General features: G+C 49.8%; 1 protein-coding gene across 2 annotated transcripts in view; it reads right to left on the reverse strand.

Moving 5' to 3' along the window:
* Window positions 1–17,566, reverse strand: part of si:ch211-264f5.6 (carcinoembryonic antigen-related cell adhesion molecule 5) — a 21,493-nt gene extending 3,927 nt beyond the window's left edge. Inside the window, exons 1-9 of one of the 2 annotated variants that reach the window (XM_030347341.1) lie at window positions 17,473–17,566; window positions 16,906–16,990; window positions 15,489–15,824; window positions 8,938–9,101; window positions 8,311–8,440; window positions 7,208–7,486; window positions 5,837–6,118; window positions 5,254–5,508; window positions 4,119–4,239 (exon numbers count right to left, since the gene is read on the reverse strand). In XM_030347341.1, the coding sequence (XP_030203201.1) occupies window positions 4,119–4,239; window positions 5,254–5,508; window positions 5,837–6,118; window positions 7,208–7,486; window positions 8,311–8,440; window positions 8,938–9,101; window positions 15,489–15,824; window positions 16,906–16,951 (1,613 nt within the window). In that variant the 5' untranslated portion in view covers window positions 16,952–16,990; window positions 17,473–17,566. Of the gene's footprint in view, window positions 1–4,118; window positions 4,240–5,253; window positions 5,509–5,836; window positions 6,119–7,207; window positions 7,487–8,310; window positions 8,441–8,937; window positions 9,102–15,488; window positions 15,825–16,905; window positions 17,054–17,472 lie in introns of those variants that run through there. The other variant, XM_030347340.1, reaches the window with a different exon arrangement.
* Between the last annotated feature and the right edge of the window lie 2,114 nt (window positions 17,567–19,680).

Genomic DNA, 19,680 nt, shown 5'->3' on the forward strand with positions numbered 1-19,680 from the left:
AGGAGAGGAGGAGGAGGAGAGGAGGAGGAGGAGGATGGGGTGGAGGAGGAGGAGGAGGAGAGGAGGAGGAGGAGCAGGAGGAGGAGGAGGATGGGGAGGAGGAGGAGGAGGAGGAGAGGAGGAGGAGGAGCAGGAGGAGGAGGAGGAGGAGGAGGAGGGGGAATCTCAGCACTGCTGGCGGACGAGGCCACAAGCCAGAGCATGTATTGCAGTACATACAGTCCAGTGCACTGTGTGTATTACTGTGTACTCAATGTACTACAGTAGGTCTACACTCTGGGCCATGACAGTCAAACCTAACCTAGACCTTCACCACATCTCTAAAAACCACCGTTTGGTCGCTGCACCTGATACTTCTCTGAACACCTAGCTTTCACTTCACAACCCACAGCAAGGTGCACTGGCGTGCCTGTGCGTGTGCGTGCATGTGTGTGTGTTTGTGTGGGATTTGTGTGCGCATTTGTACATAACCGCAACTCAGAGACAAAGGGAACACCTTCAGGACTCATGTGACGGTAGAATGGATCTGAAACGCGACTACAACCTGGTAGCGATGTGTATCAGCCTATTAGTAGTAGCTAGCCAAAGCATATTGTTACCAGCTAACCATATGATAGCCAGCTAGCCGTACCATATGATAGTCAGCTAGCCGTACCATATGATAGCCAGCTAGCCGTACCGTATGATAGCCAGCTAGCCGTACCGTATGATAGCCAGCTAGCCGTACCATATGATAGCCAGCCAGCCTTACCATACTATAGTCAGCTAGCCGTACCATATGATAGCCAGCCAGCCTTACTATATGATAGCCAGCTAGCCGTAGCATATCAATGCCAGTTGGCGCAGCCATTCAACATACTATAACGACCAAGCCGTAGCCCAGAGCAAGTTGTGTCTTGTCACAACAGGTAACTGTAATTAGTATAAACAAAACCGTTCAAACGAATATGTAGTTCGGTTAACAAAGGAGAAAAGATAGATTTGGCTAAATGTCGCTTCGTGTTGTAGAATCCATAACCTGTTTATCCTGTTCTGCCAATACCTCTGGGGAAAGTCGACGTAGTTTAACCTTTAATACCATGACAGGCTCCCACACTCTGGTGGCACGGCTGGGACTTTACAACTGCTGTCCTTACAGCGAATCATTAAGGAGCAGCTAGGGGTTGGACAGTACAGAGACAGGTCATTAAGGAGCAGGTAGGGGTTAGACAGTACAGAGACAGGTCATTAAGGAGCAGGTAGGGGTTAGACAGTACAGCGACAGGTCATTAAGGAGCAGGTAGGGGTTGGACAGTACAGAGACAGGTCATTAAGGAGCAGGTAGGGGTTGGACAGTACAGAGACAGGTCATTAAGGAGCAGGTAGGGGTTGGACAGTACAGAGACAGGTCATTAAGGAGCAGGTAGGGGTTAGACAGTACAGAGACAGGTCATTAAGGAGCAGGTAGGGGTTAGACAGTACAGAGACAGGTCATTAAGGAGCAGGTAGGGGTTAGACAGTACAGAGACAGGTCATTAAGGAGCAGGTAGGGGTTAGACAGTACAGAGACAGGTCATTAAGGAGCAGGTAGGGGTTAGACAGTACAGAGACAGGTCATTAAGGAGCAGGTAGGGGTTAGACAGTACAGAGACAGGTCATTAAGGAGCAGGTAGGGGTTAGACAGTAGAGACAGGTCATTAAGGAGCAGGTAGGGGTTAGACAGTACAGAGACAGGTCATTAAGGAGCAGGTAGGGGTTAGACAGTACAGAGACAGGTCATTAAGGTGCAGGTAGGGGTTAGACAGTACAGAGACAGGTCATTAAGGAGCAGGTAGGGGTTAGACAGTACAGAGACAGGTCATTAAGGAGCAGGTAGGGGTTAGACAGTACAGAGACAGGTCATTAAGGAGCAGGTAGGGGTTGGACAGTACAGAGACAGGTCATTAAGGAGCAGGTAGGGGTTGGACAGTACAGAGACAGGTCATTAAGGAGCAGGTAGGGGTTAGACAGTACAGAGACAGGTCATTAAGGAGCAGGTAGGGGTTAGACAGTACAGAGACAGGTCATTAAGGAGCAGGTAGGGGTTAGACAGTACAGAGACAGGTCATTAAGGAGCAGGTAGGGGTTAGACAGTACAGAGACAGGTCATTAAGGAGCAGGTAGGGGTTAGACAGTACAGAGACAGGTCATTAAGGAGCAGGTAGGGGTTAGACAGTACAGAGACAGGTCATTAAGGAGCAGGTAGGGGTTAGACAGTAGAGACAGGTCATTAAGGAGCAGGTAGGGGTTAGACAGTACAGAGACAGGTCATTAAGGAGCAGGTAGGGGTTAGACAGTACAGAGACAGGTCATTAAGGTGCAGGTAGGGGTTAGACAGTACAGAGACAGGTCATTAAGGAGCAGGTAGGGGTTAGACAGTACAGAGACAGGTCATTAAGGAGCAGGTAGGGGTTAGACAGTAGAGACAGGTCATTAAGGAGGAAGTAGGGGTTAGACAGTACAGAGACAGGTCATTAAGGAGCAGGTAGGGGTTAGACAGTACAGAGACAGGTCATTAAGGAGCAGGTAGGGGTTAGACAGTACAGAGACCGGTCATTAAGGAGCAGGTAGGGGTTAGACAGTACAGAGACAGGTCATTAAGGTGCAGGTAGGGGTTAGACAGTACAGAGACAGGTCATTAAGGAGCAGGTAGGGGTTAGACAGTACAGAGACAGGTCATTAAGGTGCAGGTAGGGGTTGGACAGTATCTGGCTGTAGGAAGCCTACTAACTCATATTTACAAAACTGCAGACCAGTCTCTCTTCTCCTCACTCCAATCATGCAAATCACCTGGTTACCATGGTGCTGTCTCCCTGACATCCTCCAGTCCTGTTAAACCCTCTCACACTAGCGGCTTAGAGGTTGCAAAATGTCTGCCCAGACATACAGGGGATAGGTGTTAGCACAGGGGCTGGGTGTTTGCACTGGGGCTAGGTGTTAGCACGGGGGCTATGTGTTAGCACAGGGGCTAGGTGTTAGCACTGGGGCTAGGTGACAGCACAGGGGCTAGGTCTTAGCACTGGGGCTAGGTGTTAACACAGGGGCTAGGTGTTAACACAGGGGCTAGGTGACAGCCCACAGACTAGGTGTTAGCACAGGGGCTAGGTGTTAGCACTGGGTCTAGGTGTTAGCACTGGGTCTATGTGTTAGCACTGGAGCTAGGTGTTAGCACTGGGCCGTGGGGGATGCAGCCGTCACTCGTCCGCTGGCTGAGTTATGCCGGGACTCTCAGCCCCTCAGGTTCTCACAGTTTGACGGCAGCTCTGCTGTTTGCGTTCTGCCTCCCGCCTCGTGAACCAGGGTTTGGCAACATGTTGCATCAGCAGCCTCAAGGGAGAGCTGAAGGCATTCCTCATGACTGTTCGCTAACGCTTCCTGTGGCAGGCTTCACCCGTACGAATAACTGACAGAAATGTGAACAAGGAGTGAAGAGGAAACCACTGAATCACCGCAATCGTCAGATTTGCATTCACCAGCGCTCGGCAAGGCTTCCTGTTTCCACAAGAAGCCTTGCTAAGCCATGAATGTCCCATAACTCTCAGTAACGCTTAAAACCCAACAGGATAAATAGTCGATATAAAATGAAAAGATAAGTATAAAGTATTCATGACGATATCCCGAGCGAGCGTCTGAATCAAACCCACCCTTCTGCAGACCCGCCCCCCTCCTGTTACGGGTTGTGGGGGGGGGGGGGGAGGCTCAACATTTCATGCCAAACGTCTCGGAATGGGAGGAATGACTGGAATTGTGGTGAATAAGGGAGTGACGTCATAGAGCCGAGGTCTTCACGGGAACAGGAAGAGAGCATTTCAACAGCAGGTGAGTGACGGGCCTGAGAAACACACGATCAGCTGATCCACCCTGGGACAGTTGCGGCCGGGGGGGGGGGGGGGGGGGGGGGGGGGGGCAGTTAGGGCTCTGACCCACACAGGGAACGCTCTGACACACAGCTGTGAGGACGACGTCCACTGCACAGAACGAGCTGAACGGATTCACAAGGCGCTCAGAGTGGCAGGTCACCAGGGCCGGCTCCCCAGTGTGAGGAGCCGGCTCAGGGGGGGCCGCAGTGGGGGGGCCGGGGGCGGCGGCCTTGGACTCACGTCTGTTTCCGTTTGCAGTAGATGAAGGCGCCGACGGCCAGCAGCACAGCGGCCAGAACGCCGATCACGATCCCGGCGATTGCGCCCCCGGATAGACCCTCGGGGTCCAGGGCGCCCTCCTCTGCAACGCAAGAGACCGCCGTTAGCACGATACCATGGTTAGCACGCCGTTAGCAGGCTACCAGGGTTAGCACGCTACCAGGTATAGCACGCACCCAGGGTTAGCACGCCATCAAGGTTAGCATGCGACCAGGGTTAGCACGCTACCAGGCTTAGAACGCTATCAATGTTAGCACGCTCCCAGGGTTAGCACGGAATCAAGGTAAGCACGCTATCAGGGTTAGCACGTTATCAGGGTTAGCACGCTATTAATGTTAGCATGCTACCAGGGTTAGAACGCTATCAATGTTAGCACGCTACTAGGGTTAGCACGCTACCAGGGTCAGAACGCTATCAATGTTAGCACGCTACCACGGTTAGCCCGCTACCAGGGCTAGCATACCATCAGAGTTAGCCTGCTACCAGGGTTATCTGGAAGGAGGAACTGGGGGCCAGACGCCGGCCGAGGAAGCGGTTTAAGGAAGCGGGACCAGACCCCCCAGACCCCCCAGACCCCCCCACACCCCCCCCCCCCCCCCCACACCCCTCTTACACACTTAATGTATGTTGTACATCCTGGCACTTAATAACAGTTCTTAGCATGGTGAAGCGCATTACCCTAGCTGTCTGTGCTGTGTACGGGGAATGGGTTAACCTAGTGATGGTTAGTGCTGGGCCCTCGGTCCTATGAACCCCCTCACTGTACCCACAGAGGTATATTGTTGTTCCCCTTCCTCCGGACTAATGGACTTACTGTGAGACGCTTTGGATAAAAGCGACTGATAAACGCCTCAAGTTAATGAAGGTGAGCTTGCTGAACCTGAGCCGAGACATCGACCAGCTGCCCTCAGTCTAACGTTTGACCGTCTCTGGGCTCCCGTCTGCCTGGGGCCCCTGGAGGCCCCTGAGACCAACCCCGGCCCCCGTCCTCCGCCTGCAGGAGAGCGGGTGACCCGGGCCGACGTCCTCCTCCAACCGGGACGCAGCTCAAAACAGAAAACCAACGGGCCCCGGGGGTGGGGGGGGGGGGTCTGACCTTTGACGGACAGCATGAAGGTGCTGGAGGCGTTGCGCTGGGTCTTGGCGTTGTACGCCTGGCAGGTGTACAGCCCCGTGTCGCGGTACGCCACCGTGGCGATGGTGAGCACCTTGGTGGTCTCCGTCCGCGCCGTGTTGTTGAAGCGCCACTTGATGGCGGCGGTGGGGTTGGAGTCCAAGGAGCACGTGAGGGTCAGCGCGTCGTTGACCTCCACGGCGCTCTCGCCTCTGATCGTCAGGCTGTCAGGACCGTCTGGGGGGGGGGAAACCGAGGGTTAGCAGGCGGGCTAGCAGCCGGGCGCTATGCTGCCGAGCTGGGCGTAGCGCTTAGCCTAGAGCTTAGCCTAGCCCTCGGTGGAGAGCCTAAGGTAGCGCTTAGCCTAGCGCCTAGCGCATCCCTCGATGGAGAGCCTAGCGTAGCCTAGTGCTCAGAGCAGAGCGTAGCCTAGCCCTTGGAGGAGTGCTAAGCTGATTAGCGTAGCGCTATGCTTAGCCCTACGCTAATCAGCCGTGGGCTCATTGGACCCCCCCGCGTCCGGCCGGGCCCCTCCCCCCCGTTGCCCTGGCGACGGCGGACTCACAGAACACCACCAGGGTGTAGGCGGCTTTGACGGAGTTGACGGCGTTCTTGAGGATGCAGGTGTAGACGCCGCGGTGCTCCTTCGCCAGGGGGAGGAGCCTCAGCATGGAGCCGTTGGCCAACAGCGTGGTGCGGCCGTCCTTCGGCAGGGCGGCGCCGTCCTTAAGCCACGCCCACTGGGCCACCTCGCCGGCCGCCGCGCCGCACGTCAGGTTGACCCCCCCGGCCACGCCCGCCAGCTGCCCCGCCGCGGGACCGGTGACCTGCGCCCCGCTGATGGCCTCTGTCACCACGGAGACGGGAGGGGGGCGAGAGGGGGGAGGGGACGAGGGAGGGATGGAGAGAGAGGGGGGAGAGGAGGGGGAGGAGGGAGGAAGGGATGGAAAGAGGGAGAGAGAGAGGGAAGGAGAGAGGGGGTGAGGTGGGAGGTAGGGGAGGGAGGGAGAGAGGGAGAGAGGGAAGGGGGGAAGGAAGAAGGTAGGGGGGAGGGAGAGAGAGAGGGGGGGAGGGAGGGAGCAGAGAGAGAGAGAGAGAGAGAGGGAAGGAGAGAGGGGGGAGGGAGGGAGAGTGAGAGAGAGGGGGGAGGGAGAGAGAGAGGGAGGGGGGGAGAGAGGGAGGGAGGGAGAGTCAGACCACCTCCTTGTCATCGGGGTAAGACTGTTTCAGGTTCAGCCCGCTACATGAGAACATGCTAACATGCTAACTCAAGACTAGCTTCGCCCCCCCACCCCGCTCCAAGCAGCCGGCAGCTGATTGGCCAGTGGAGCATCAGGTCGAAGGTAAACAATGGAGGGACACCGTGCCTTGTTTGCTGTTCCAGGTAGCCCCCCCCCCCCCCCTGCCCCTTGAGCAAACAGGAGGTTCTCAGCGTTACCTTGGATACGACTATCTTTCCCAGGATGCATTATAGGACGATCCCCTTCTGATGAGTTAGGACTTCATACCTGTCTGCTCTGTTTAATTCATATCGTCACTTAATGATCATCAATATAGTAAGTAGAAGAGGAGGAGAGAACACAACAAGTATATTATGGTTTCTACTGGAGTACGTCATCCTTAAATACATGTACTTACTACATGATGTCATCATACATCATGATAGCACACAGAACTTTAACAGTCTGTCTCTACCTCAGTCTCTCTCTGACTCAGAATTATACCTCCCTCTCCCTCCCCATGTATCTCCCCCTCTACATCCCTCTTCCTGACCTCCTCCTTCTCTCCCCCTCTATCTCTCTCTATCTCCCCCTCTACCACTTTTTCTCCCCCCTCTTATCTTTATCTCCCCCCCCAGCCTCCCCCCCCCCTCTCTCCCTCCCCCCCTCCCCCCCCCCCCCCCCCTCCCCCCCCTCACTCCCCCCCTCCCCCTCACCCATCACGGTGAAGGAGACGGCGGGGGCGTCGACCGTGCGCAGGGTCTTGGCGTTGTGGGCGGAGCATTTGTACGTCCCGCCCTGCGTCAGGCCGAGGTCGCTGAGGACCAGAGTGGGGCCGGTCTTCCCGGGGAGGGCCTTCCCGTTGTGGAGCCAGCTGAGGGCGGCGGGGGGGGCCGACGCCGCCGAGCACGACAGCGTCATGTTGGAGCCCCTCCCCACGAAGCCCCCGGCCGCCACCGCCGGCAGCGAGGTCATCTTCACAGCCTCCGGACCGTCTGGGGGAGGGGGAGACAGGGGAGGTGAGGAGGGACAGGCATGGCGGGAGGGAGACGGAGAGGCCAGAGGGAGATGGAGGTCGACGCTGGAGGACGGAATAACCCTGGAGGCGAGGTCGACGGCGGACCTGATGTGAACCGACGGCCCAGATGCAGACCAGCGTCGGTAAGATCAGACTGTTACACACGGGTTACAGAAAACGTTCTTTGACATGGCTCCAGTCACAAGTTAACATTGACACAAAAGACAAGACCAGACATGGGTGTTGAGCTCCCTGACGGTGGCCTTCATTTGGTGCTGTTCAGCAGGGCTATTGCAGAGGGGATGAAGGATTTCTTGTAGGTGCTTTTACGGGCCACTGGTGCATTGAAACGGCCGCCTGATGGCAGCAGCCGGAAGGAGTGAAGGAGGGGGTGAGAGGGGTCCTCAGTGATCAGGTCGGCTCTCCTGATCACGTCACGGCTCAGATAGGGGGTGTTGGGGGGAGACAGTTATTTTGGCAGCCTGATTAGTAGGCAGAGAGCTGTATCTCACTGGGTTCACTGGGCTCTCTGGCCTCACTGGGACTATCTGGGACTCACTGGGACTCACTGGGGCTCCCTGGCCTCACTGGGACTCACTGGGACTCACTGGGCAATCTCACAGTGGACTGACATGTTGAAGGGGGCGCAGTACTCACAGTGGACTGACATGTTGAAGGGGCCGCAGTACTCACAGTGGACTGACTTGTTGAAGGGGGCGCAGTAATCACAGTGGACTGACTTGTTGAAGGGGGCGCAGTACTCACAGTGGACTGACATGTTGAAGGGGGCGCAGTACTCACAGTGGACTGACATGTTGAAGGGGGCGCTGTTCATCGTCTTCTCCAGCTTGTTGGTGGCGCTGCAGCCGATTGGTCCGCGGAGTTCCCAGCGGTTAACCTCCCGGATGGTCACGCTGCTCCACTGCTCCCCCTGCTCCGCCGCCGGGGGGGGGGGGGGGGGCATGAGAGGGGGGGGGGGGGACATGAAGGACACATGAAAACGTGGACGCATGAAGGACGGATGAAGAGGTGAACACATGGCTAGCCAGGGTATGTGAAAGGATGACAGCATGAAAACAGCAGGGTGACTGGATGAGGACCCACATGAGGACTGGATGAGAATCTGAACATCCATGAAGGGTGAAGGGACATATGGAGATGGAGGACAGACCAGAGAACAGAAAGAACGGAGAACAGAGAACAGGGAAGAGAGAGAACAGAGAAGAGAGAACAGAGAACAGAGAGAACAGAGAAGAGAGAACCGAGAGAACAGAGAACAGAGAGAACAGAGAACAGAGAACAGAGAACAGACAGAACAGAGAACAGAGAAGAGAGAGTGGATCAGGCCTTCTGAGCATTCAGTCCAACTAGATTCAGTCCCCCCCCCCCCCCTCACGTAGCCGACGGAGCCCCCCCCCTGCGCCTTACGTTGGAGATGGAGGTCCTCTTGCCGTCGCCCAGCAGGGGGGTGGTGCCGTTGGTCCAGCTGAAGTCGAGGAAGGAGCCCAGGGCGGAGCAGTTGAGGACGACGGTGGAGTTGGTCTCCAGAGCCTCCAGGGGGGAGGAGGCGATCAGCACGCTGGACACCGGCACTGGGAGAGGAGCCACAGGTCAGAGAGCACAACACACACCAGGCGTCTTCACACTGCCCAGTACGCCCGTCTTATGCACGCCTTCTTCCCGGCAAGGTCCGCACGTTTACACCAACCGAGGTAAATCGCCGGCTTGAGCTAGCACCCCAATTGACCCTCTTGGACCCTACGCACATCGGCGGTTTCATTCTGATATGAATGCGATAAGACGGCTCTGCGTTTCCCGGGGTAGAGGGGGGGGGCGGGGGGGGGGGGGGGGGGGGGGGGGGGGGGGGAGGTGTCTGTCGCTGCGTTGTCTCTACAACAGGGACAACGCAGCGACATCAACATGAGGAGTTCTAACTGGAGAGACGGGGAAATCTGTGAGCTGCTGATCATCATGTGAGAGGAGGTGATGCAGTCGCATTAGACAAAGACGGGGAAAGACGGTGCGATCTGCGAGAGAGACGTTCTTTATCCTCTAGATGAAATACAAGTGGTCAGCAAAATAAAGAAAATGTTGCAGTTTTTGCACTTGAAGATAGTTAATTGGGTTTTCAGCCTACACTCAGATTTAAAAAAAATCATTCACTGTATGCAAATGATTCTAAAGAGGTCTACTCTCCGCGCGTAGCCCCGCCTTCTCCATTGAACGAAGACAGCAGGGATTTTAACCAGTCGGTTTTACACACGCAAAGCAGCGAAGCGGCAGGGCGAGCCAAGCCGCCACTCAACTGGCTTAGCTGTAAAGAAAAAAGGCCTTGTGAGACACACACACACAAACACACACACAGAGACACATACACACACACACACACACACACACATACAGTAACATACCACACATACACGGACAAAAACAGTAACATACCACACACACACACATACAGACACAAGCACACACACACACACACACACACACACACACACACACACACACACACACACACACACACACACACACACACACACACACACACACACACACAGTAACATACCTCACAAACACAAAGACACACGTTTCCAGGCTGCTGAGGAACTATGTGGGAGATCTCGTCACTCACACATCAGATCAAAAACCTCCTGTCACTCATACATCAGATCAAAGACCTCCTGTCACTCACTCATCAGCTAGAAGGTACTCGTCTATGATCACCTCACAGGTGTAGAGGAACACCTGTGAGGTGTTCCTCTACTCTACAGACCTCCCGCCCGCCCTGGCCGGGGCGGTTCTGAGATGACCACTTCTGGTTGAGTAGAGAGCCTCGTGCGAGAAGGTTCACCATGAGGCGATGCACCATGAGGTCTGGTCACGGGGGCGATGGACACCTGGGACCTGTGGACTGAGCGGTTCTGAGACGTCTCCCCGTCTGAGTGCTGATGAGTGGAAGGATCTTTATTCCATCCCTTCAATAATTCAGGCTAATGGGGGACGCACCCTGCAGTCTGTAGCGAGACGGAGGCAGACCGCACTCCTTCTATTCTGGAAAGAGGAACCTGATCACCCCCATCTGTGGGCTCTGGACTGACCTGCAGTGCGTGACAACGTTCAGAACCAACACCAACAGAGACACCATGTTCCTGACCCTTCAGAACCAACACCAACAGAGACGCTGTGTTCCTGACCCTTCAGAACCAACACCAAAGGAGACGCTGTGTTCCTGACCCTTCAGAACCAACACCAACAGAGACACCATGTTCCTGACCCTTCAGAACCAACACCAGCAGAGACACCATGTTCCTGACCCTTCAGAACCAACAGAGACGCTGTGTTCCTGACCCTTCAGAACCAACAGAGACGCTATGTTCCTGACCCTTCAGAACCAACACCAACAGAGACACCATGTTCCTGACCCTTCAGAACCAACACCAACAGAGACACCATGTTCCTGACCCTTCAGAACCAACACCAACAGAGACGCCGTGTTCCTGACCCTTCAGAACCAACACCAACAGAGACGCTGTGTTCCTGACCCTTCAGAACCAACAGAGACGCTGTGTTCCTGACCCTTCAGAACCAACAGAGACGCTGTGTTCCTGACCCTTCAGAACCAACAGAGACGCTGTGTTCCTGACCCTTCAGAACCAACACCAGCAGAGACGCTGTGTTCCTGACCCTTCAGAACCAACAGAGACGCTATGTTCCTGACCCTTCAGAACCAACACCAGCAGAGACGCTGTGTTCCTGACCCTTCAGAACCAACAGAGACGCTATGTTCCTGACCCTTCAGAACCAACACCAGCAGAGACACTATGCTGGGGTCGGCCCTGTGGGGCCACCTCTCCTGTGGGCCTGCTGGGACCAGCTCCTCGGGGCCTGCTAGAACCAGGGGGGGGGGCAGCCTGTACCTCCTGCCTTGCTCATGGGTAGACCCTCTAGTCCGGACCGGGGCATGGGCCAAACAGCCTGGACCTAGTACCCCCTTTCCACAACGGGGAATGGGGGTACTAGCTCCAGGCTGGGGAGGGGACGGGGGTACTAGCTCCAGGCTGCGCATTGCTAGGCCTAAGTCTAGGTCTAGGTCTAGGTCCAGGTCTAGGTCTAAGTCTAGGTCTAGGTCTAGGTCTAGGTCCAGGTCTAGGTCTAGGTCCAGGTCTTGGTCTAGGTCCAGGTCTTGGTCTTGGTCTAGGTCTAGGTCTAGGTGTAGCTTTAGGCCGTGCTAGGTCTAGGTCCAGGTCTTGGTCTAGGTCTAGGTGTAGCTTTAGGCCGTGCTAGGTCTAGGTCTAGGTCCAGGCCTTGGTCTAGGCCTAGGTCTAGGTCTAGGTGTAGCTTTAGGCCGTGCAAGGTCTAGGTCTAGGTCTAGGTGTAGCTTTAGGCCGTGCTAGGTCTAGGTCTAGTTCCAGGTCTTGGTCTAGGACTAGGTGTAGCTTTAAGCCGTGCTAGGTCTAGGTCCAGGCCATGGTCTAGGTCTAGGTGTAGCTTTAGGCTGTGCTAGGTCTAGGTCTAGGTGTAGCTTTAGGCCGTGCTAGGTCTAGGTCAAGGTCTAGGTCTAGGTCTAGGTGTAGCTTTAGGCCGTGCTAGGTCTAGGTCAAGGTCTAGGTCTAGGTCTAGGTCTAGGTGTAGCTTTAGGCCGTGCTAGGTCTAGGTCTAGGTCTAAGTCTAGGTCCAGGTCAGGAGTCTGCAAACTACGGGCCGCATGCGGCCCTTTAGCGAAATAAATAAAAGACTCATTCTCGAAACTAACTTTAATGGGATTCACTTATGATTGTTGTAGGCCAAAAGTCAACCATATATTATCAATTTGTAAAAGTATATTGCTTGTATATGTTTTTTCAGCATGAAATGTGCATCGCAAGACTATCAAATTCAGGAACAAAACTCCTGTGAAACTGGATGAGAAAGGTAGCGGGTGTTTGATTATCTCATTCATTATAGCAAGTTGTAACCTTGAGTTAATATTGTTTTTTGCTTATGCGGGCCCCAAGTGTTGCTGGGAATGAATGTTACAAGAAGACTTAGCACTGAACCGGACAGTCACAATTAAATGTTTGAAATGATTATCAGTGTTGTTATTTTAAACTAGGGTTAGGCTGATATTTTCTATGATACAATGATATCCATTAAATTTGCCCAATAAGGACTGAAACCGAAGAGCTCGGCTCAATTTCAACTTAAAAACCTGATAGTGGATTGTTCCTTTATCCTCCCTCACTTCTTGTGAGATGTCACATCCACTCAAATGCCTGTTTTGTAGCCTAGGTTTTATTGCAATTGCATGAATTCATTGCACAAATCCAATTGTTGTATTTATGCCTATACAGACTATTTATTTGCTAAAATAGCTTAATAGCCTATTACAACAAATAATCAGCCCCATACAGCTATCCACACCTCATTTTTAACCAAAAATCTCCCTTTACAAAGAAAAGATTGCCAACCCCTGGTCTGGGTCTAGGTCCAGGTCCAGGTCTAGGTCCAGGTCCAGGTCCAGGTCTAGGTCTAGGTCTAGGTCTAGGTCCAGGTCTAGGTCTAGTTCCAGGTCTAGGTCCAGTTCTAGGTCTAAGTCCAAGTCTAGGTCCAGTTCTAGGTCCAAGTCTAGGTCCAGGTCTAGGTCTAGGTCCAGGTCTATGTCCAGGTCTAGGTCCAGGCCTAGGTCCAGGTCCAGGTCTAGGTCCAGGCCTAGGTTCAGGTCTAGGTCTAGGTCCAGGCCCAGGTCCAGATCTAGGTCCAGGTCTAGGTCTAGGTCCAGGTCTAGGTCTAGGTCCAGGCCTAGGTTCAGGTCTAGGTCTAGGTCCAGGCCCAGGTCCAGATCTAGGTCCAGGTCTAGGTCCAGGTCCAGGTCTAGGTCTAGGTCAAGGTCTAGTGGACATGCAGTGCCCTGCGTGGGAAGGTGCAGCAGTGCTCTGTGTTCACAGGAACGCTGAGGATGCTGCAGGGCGGCACTAGACCGGATCGACCGGTTCCAGGCTGCAGTGTCGGTTACCAGACACAACCGGTTCTAACTGCGCCCATCAAAGGAATAATTATTGGGGGATTTCGACTGGGCCACTCCCAGCAAGACGGTGGATACTGGTTAACGCCAAAACCAGATGGAGAACCGGAAGAAGACTGTGGTTGCACTGGGCCGCCCCCCAGTAAAACCAGTAGGGGCAGTAATACCAAAGGTGTAACTGACTCTGGATGCCATGACGATGATGTCAGAGAGCATGACGTCATCATGTGACCTCAGTGACCTTGACCAACCCGTCGTTATCCCACGGAGAGCAGGACGGACGAGGGGAGGGGCGTGGCATCTACTACGCCCCAACCTACTGAAACAACAGCCTTTGACTGACCTTCCCAGAAAGGGGAAGTTCAGTCATTCAAGGTAATGCTGAACGGAGACACCATGACCCCCGGTCTGACCTCTGACCCCCGCTGACCCCATAACCCCCGGTCTGACCCCCCGCTCTGACCCCTGAACCCCGGTCTGACCTCATGACTCCTGGTCTGACTCCTTTTCTCGGATCCAGATCGGAGAATCAAATACAAAACGGATCCCCATACATACAACCACACACACAAACACACACACACACACACACACACACACACACACACACACACACACACACACACACACACACACACACACACACACACACACACACACACACAGACACACACACACACACACACACACACACACACACAACCACACATGCACACACACAGCAGTACAGTTACAAGGGCCGCACCCTAAATAATGATCGCGGAAGTTCCTCTTTCATGCAAATGCAAACAGATGTACTATATAATAATAATTATAAATATATATAATTATATATAAATATATACCAATAAATATGCATAAATATATGCATAAATATATGTAAACCTAAATAAATAAATATACAAATATATCTCAACATACATATATTTATAAAAATAAATATTTTACTATATATATATAAATATACATATATATGTGTATTTCTATATATAGTTATATCTATATATATGTATTTATATAAATACATATATATTTATATATATATATATATATATATATATATATATATATATATATATTAGTGGTGGGCCGTTATCGGCGTTAACGGCTGCATTAACGCAAAACTTTTATCGCGCGATAAAAAAAATATCGCAGTTAATCTATTTTCAAACACTTCCTTGTTCGGACCCATCACGTGACTGAACTAACCAATCAGAAGCTAGAATTTAGACTGAGGTAAACGTGAGGGAATCAGAGAGGCAGATTCAACAGAATATCCTGACTGTGTTAAATATGTAAACATGTAAATATGTAATAATTGTGTAACATAAATATGTAAATGATTAACTGACTAAAAATTGTAGAACATTTCTTGCAAATTAACTCCAACATAAATTATATTAATTTATTCTACAACTTTCAAATATTTAACTTCTAAACCTTACATTATTATGGATTATTACACGTCCCTTCTCAATGCTGTAGACTGCTCCATTCAATTGCATGGGCCTTCCCAACGTTCAGCTGTCAATTATTTTTGTTGAATGCTCCGTTCACTTGCATGGGCACTTCACAACTTCCGGCGGTGAATTATATTTGATAAATCACCATTGCCCAGTATAATTGACCGCTGTCAAGGTAAACAAACAGATTTTTTGCCGTTTGCCATTTTGATCTAGATTAATTTTGGAATTAATCTAGATTAATCTAGATCAAAAAAAAGTATCTATGCCCACCACTAATTATATATATATATATATATATATATATATATATATATATATATATATATATATATATATATATATATATATATATATATATATATATATATATATATATATATATATATATATATATATATACATATCTATATCTATATATATGTAGATATAGATATATATAGATATTTCTGTATATATTTCTTTCTGTGTAAAGACATATGTTGTGTGAAGCCGGCCCGGAGCCCACTCACCGAGCACGCGCAGCTCTCTCTCTCCGGTCTGGGTGACGGCCTTGTCGTCCACCATGGAGACGGAGTACTCGCCGTCGTCGGCGGCGGTGGTGGGGCCCATCTTCAGCCGGCCGTTGGTGCGGTTCAGCCACACGCGGCCCTCGTATGCCTCCGGCACGTTCACCGTGGCGCCGGCCAGCGAGATAATGGGTTGGAGGCCCTCCTCGTCCGAGTGCTTGGACCAGACGATGGTGATGAAAGACTTCTCCAGGTCCGCCTGTGTCTTGAAGGTGACGTTCTGGCCCAGCTCCACGTACAGCGGCCCGTGGGGCAGTGCGTCCTGGGCCGATCCGCCTCCTGTGGGGGGGAGTACCGCCTTTACGTTACACAGACACTAAAGAGAAGCCTTCAACATTATATAATAATGATAATAATAATAATGGATTGAATTGATATAGCGCCTTTCTAGACAGTCAAAGAGGCTTTACAGTGAAGGGGGGACCTCACCAACCACCCCCAGTGTGCAGCCCCCACTGGGCTGATGGGCGAGAACGCTCACTGTTCACACTCATTATATACCTTTATTTAACCTTATATACCTTTATTTAACCTTATATACCTAGATCTGTAATATTATATACTTCTAACATTATAAACCTTTCCTTAAAATCATATACCTTTATCTTTCACATTATATAGACCTACCTTTAACATTATATACCCATCTTTAAATGATGTACATACCTTTAACATTATATACCTATCTTTAACATTATGTACTTCTAACATTACTTATCTGTATTCAACATTATATACCTTTATCTTTAACTTTATATACATTTCGCATTATACCTACAGTATATCTTTAACATTATATATCTATCTTGACATTATATAACCATCATTCAAATGAGATACCTATCTTACACTTCCCATCTTTAACATTATATACCCCTCTTTACACTTGTTACCTATATCTAACATTATATGCCTCTATTATTATGTACCTATATCTTTAACATTATATACCTATCTATAACATTATATACTCACCTTAAACATTATATACATATCTTTAACATTATATACCTTTATTTAACATTAGGCCTATATACCTATCTTACACTTCTTATCTTAAAAATGATATACCTATCTTTAACATTATATACATGTATTTAACATTATGCACCTATCTTGCACTACCTATCTCTAACAATATGTACCGATCATTAAAGTTTATACGACAAAAAGCGTCTCCAATCCAAGTCGATTACAAACCACCGCGCCCTGAGCGCTCTGGGAGGTGGCTCTCAGCCCCACGACGCGGGGGCCCGGAGCCCGGGCCCCGGTGCCCGGAGCCCGGGCGCGATGTTCTGCGTCGTGGGCATTAGGTGAGAGGTCTAGGAGACGATAAAGGGCAAAGGAGGGGAGACCTTACCGACGGACAGGAGCAGGAGGATCGTCTCGAATCTCAACAAATCCATGATGGCTTCACGGTTGGCGCCAGCAGAATGAGTCTCTACCTGTTGATCCGAGCAAGTTAGGGAAACACCAACCAAGGGGCGTGTCCGGGGCTGTGTGTGTGTGTGTGTGTGTGTGTGTGTGTGTGTGTGTGTGTGTGTGTGTGTGTGTGTGTGTGTGTGTGTGTGTGTGTGTGTGTGTGTGTGTGTGTGAGTGTGAGTGTGAGTGCGTGTGCCTAAGCACCGCCCTCCGTTCCCTCCACTCCCCGCCTAAAATAACTAAAAGTTATATGAATCAGTAAATAACGTACAGTAGTAACATGCGCAGGTTACTCTACCAATCATATACAATGTAATATAAAATGCCTCCATAATAATGCAGTAATAATTTTCTATATTTGGAAACCGCGTAGAATTTGATTATCGAACCGCCGGTCAGAAAGACGGCGGCTACTGTCGCCCCCTGGTGGGCATCACACCACATGGTTACATTATATCGTGTTATGCCATTAAATTATAGATCTATTAACAGTGCTAAGAGATACCTGGACAGAGTGGGGTCTAACTTTCAGGGCTCCAACTGAAGGCACATGTTGACCGGAATAAGAGCAATAGCAGACTGTAAAGGGACGACGAGCGGGGTTGAGGAAGTGAATCTCTTCCAGATTAATTTAACACCTTTTGGCCACATTTCGAGCGCCCCTCCCCAGCGGGGGACGCACAGATGGACAAGCTGTCCGTCTGTACGTCTTACTTTACTGAGACAAGAATCTCATTGCCAGGGACTGCGTCTGTAATTGGACTTTTCTTGGACTTTTTAAAACATTTTATTTATATACGTATTTTATTTATGTGTGTATATATATATATATGTATATATATATGCATGTATGTGTGTGTATGTGTATGTGTGTATATATATATATATATATATATATATATATATATATATATATATATATATATATATATTTATATTTATATATTGCTGATACTGATTTATTTATTTTATTTATAGAACTGTGCAACTGGAGGAGGACTGCTCCATACAAAATTTCGTTGTCTTGTACAATGACAATAAAGATTATTCTATTCTATTCTAATTGTTGTGTATATGACAACAACCATCTTGAATTATGTTATATTGAATTATGTTATACCACAGGGTTATATTGTATTATGTTATGCCACAGCACATGGTTATATTACATTACATTACAGCACATGTTTATATCATTTTACATGACATTTCACGCATTGTCCTTTCTCTTAGTTCCTATTAATTGTGTTCACCAACAGTGCCCGGAGGCAGAAGAGTGAGCACATGGCAGAAGAACGACAGCGACAATGAGAAAAGTTTTGTCGACAAATTTGGCCAAAGTATGAAACACATATCTCTCTGTCGGAAGTCCCGCCCCCTCTACCACTGCTGAACATCTAGGCCTAAGTGAAAGTCAATATTAACAACATTCATTCTCCAACCGTCTCCTCATTCTAACGATAAATTAGTCCTGAAAGATAAAGTAAATTAAAAGGTTATTTGGTTGTAACTATTGTTGTCAGTTAAACGCGTTATTAACGGCGTTAACGCAAACCAATTTTAACGGCGTTAATGTTTTTTATCGCGCGATTAACGCAATATATATAGGCTATATATTTGTTTTTCTTTGGCTCAAAACAAAGAAGCACTAGCCTGACTGCTATGTTCAAGGCAGTATGTTTGTATGCTCATCGTTTAATTGCACTACAGGCTAACCCTAACCCTATTTTTTTCAATATCATCCCACTGCAGACGCAAATGGCCGTTCTCGTGTGGTGGGGGTTCCCGTTTACGCAGACTGGAACGCCCCCTTCTTATTCTTCGTCGCCTTTCTCGCTGAACTGTATTAAAATGACAAAGTGTACTACTCTGAAACCATGTAAATAGTGTTGTTAATAAACTTCCAAAGCTTTTCAAATCTTATTTGGAAAATAACTTCACACGATGTGTCTTTTTACAATTTATTCATTACCAGCATTCGTAGTGTTGATCAGCAGTGAAATAGTCCGCTATAAGACGTTGACGTCGCTTAGCAACGGAAGACGCTGGGGTAGACAAGTTACCGGACTACTACCCATGCAAGTGAACGGAGCGTTCCACGGCATTGAGGAGACCCGTGTAATAAAGGCCTGTAAAATGTCTGTTTATGGCATAGATTTCTCCTCAAATTAGGCCAATAAAGCAATGATAAAAACACAAACGATCGATCAAAGGCCCGACCCGACAATCAAAACCCTCATTGTTTTACATGAATTGGCTAAACAAATGACCACTGTAGCATATTTAAACACAATTCAAATTGTGCAGAGAATTATTTCCATTGGTCATTCTCAGTGGCGGCTGGCAATCAAACATGTTGGTGGGGCACAGTAACAGACAGGGGGTCTGAGGTTCTCCCCCCCCCCCCCATAACTTTTTTGGAATTTAATAGATTTGATTTCCTGTATTCTGGTGCATTTTGGGGATGGCCACTACCTATTTACCTTCTTTTCATTCAGATTCATAGCCTATATCCTGACTTGCAGGGCCTGGACAAGCTTACACTGCATATACAGACCTACTTCATGGCCATTCCACCAGCCAGTGCTATTTGACCCATTGTTGTTATTCTGATATTGAGACAAATGATGATCACTGTCCTATAGCGTCTTTGTGAGTCTCCAAGTCTACTACAAATGCAGTTAGAAATATGGGACAGTTGCTTCATTTTGTT

The sequence above is a fragment of the Gadus morhua genome, chromosome 22 (genome assembly GCF_902167405.1).
Source record: "Gadus morhua chromosome 22, gadMor3.0, whole genome shotgun sequence".
In the NCBI taxonomy this organism is placed as follows: Eukaryota; Metazoa; Chordata; class Actinopteri; order Gadiformes; family Gadidae; genus Gadus; species Gadus morhua.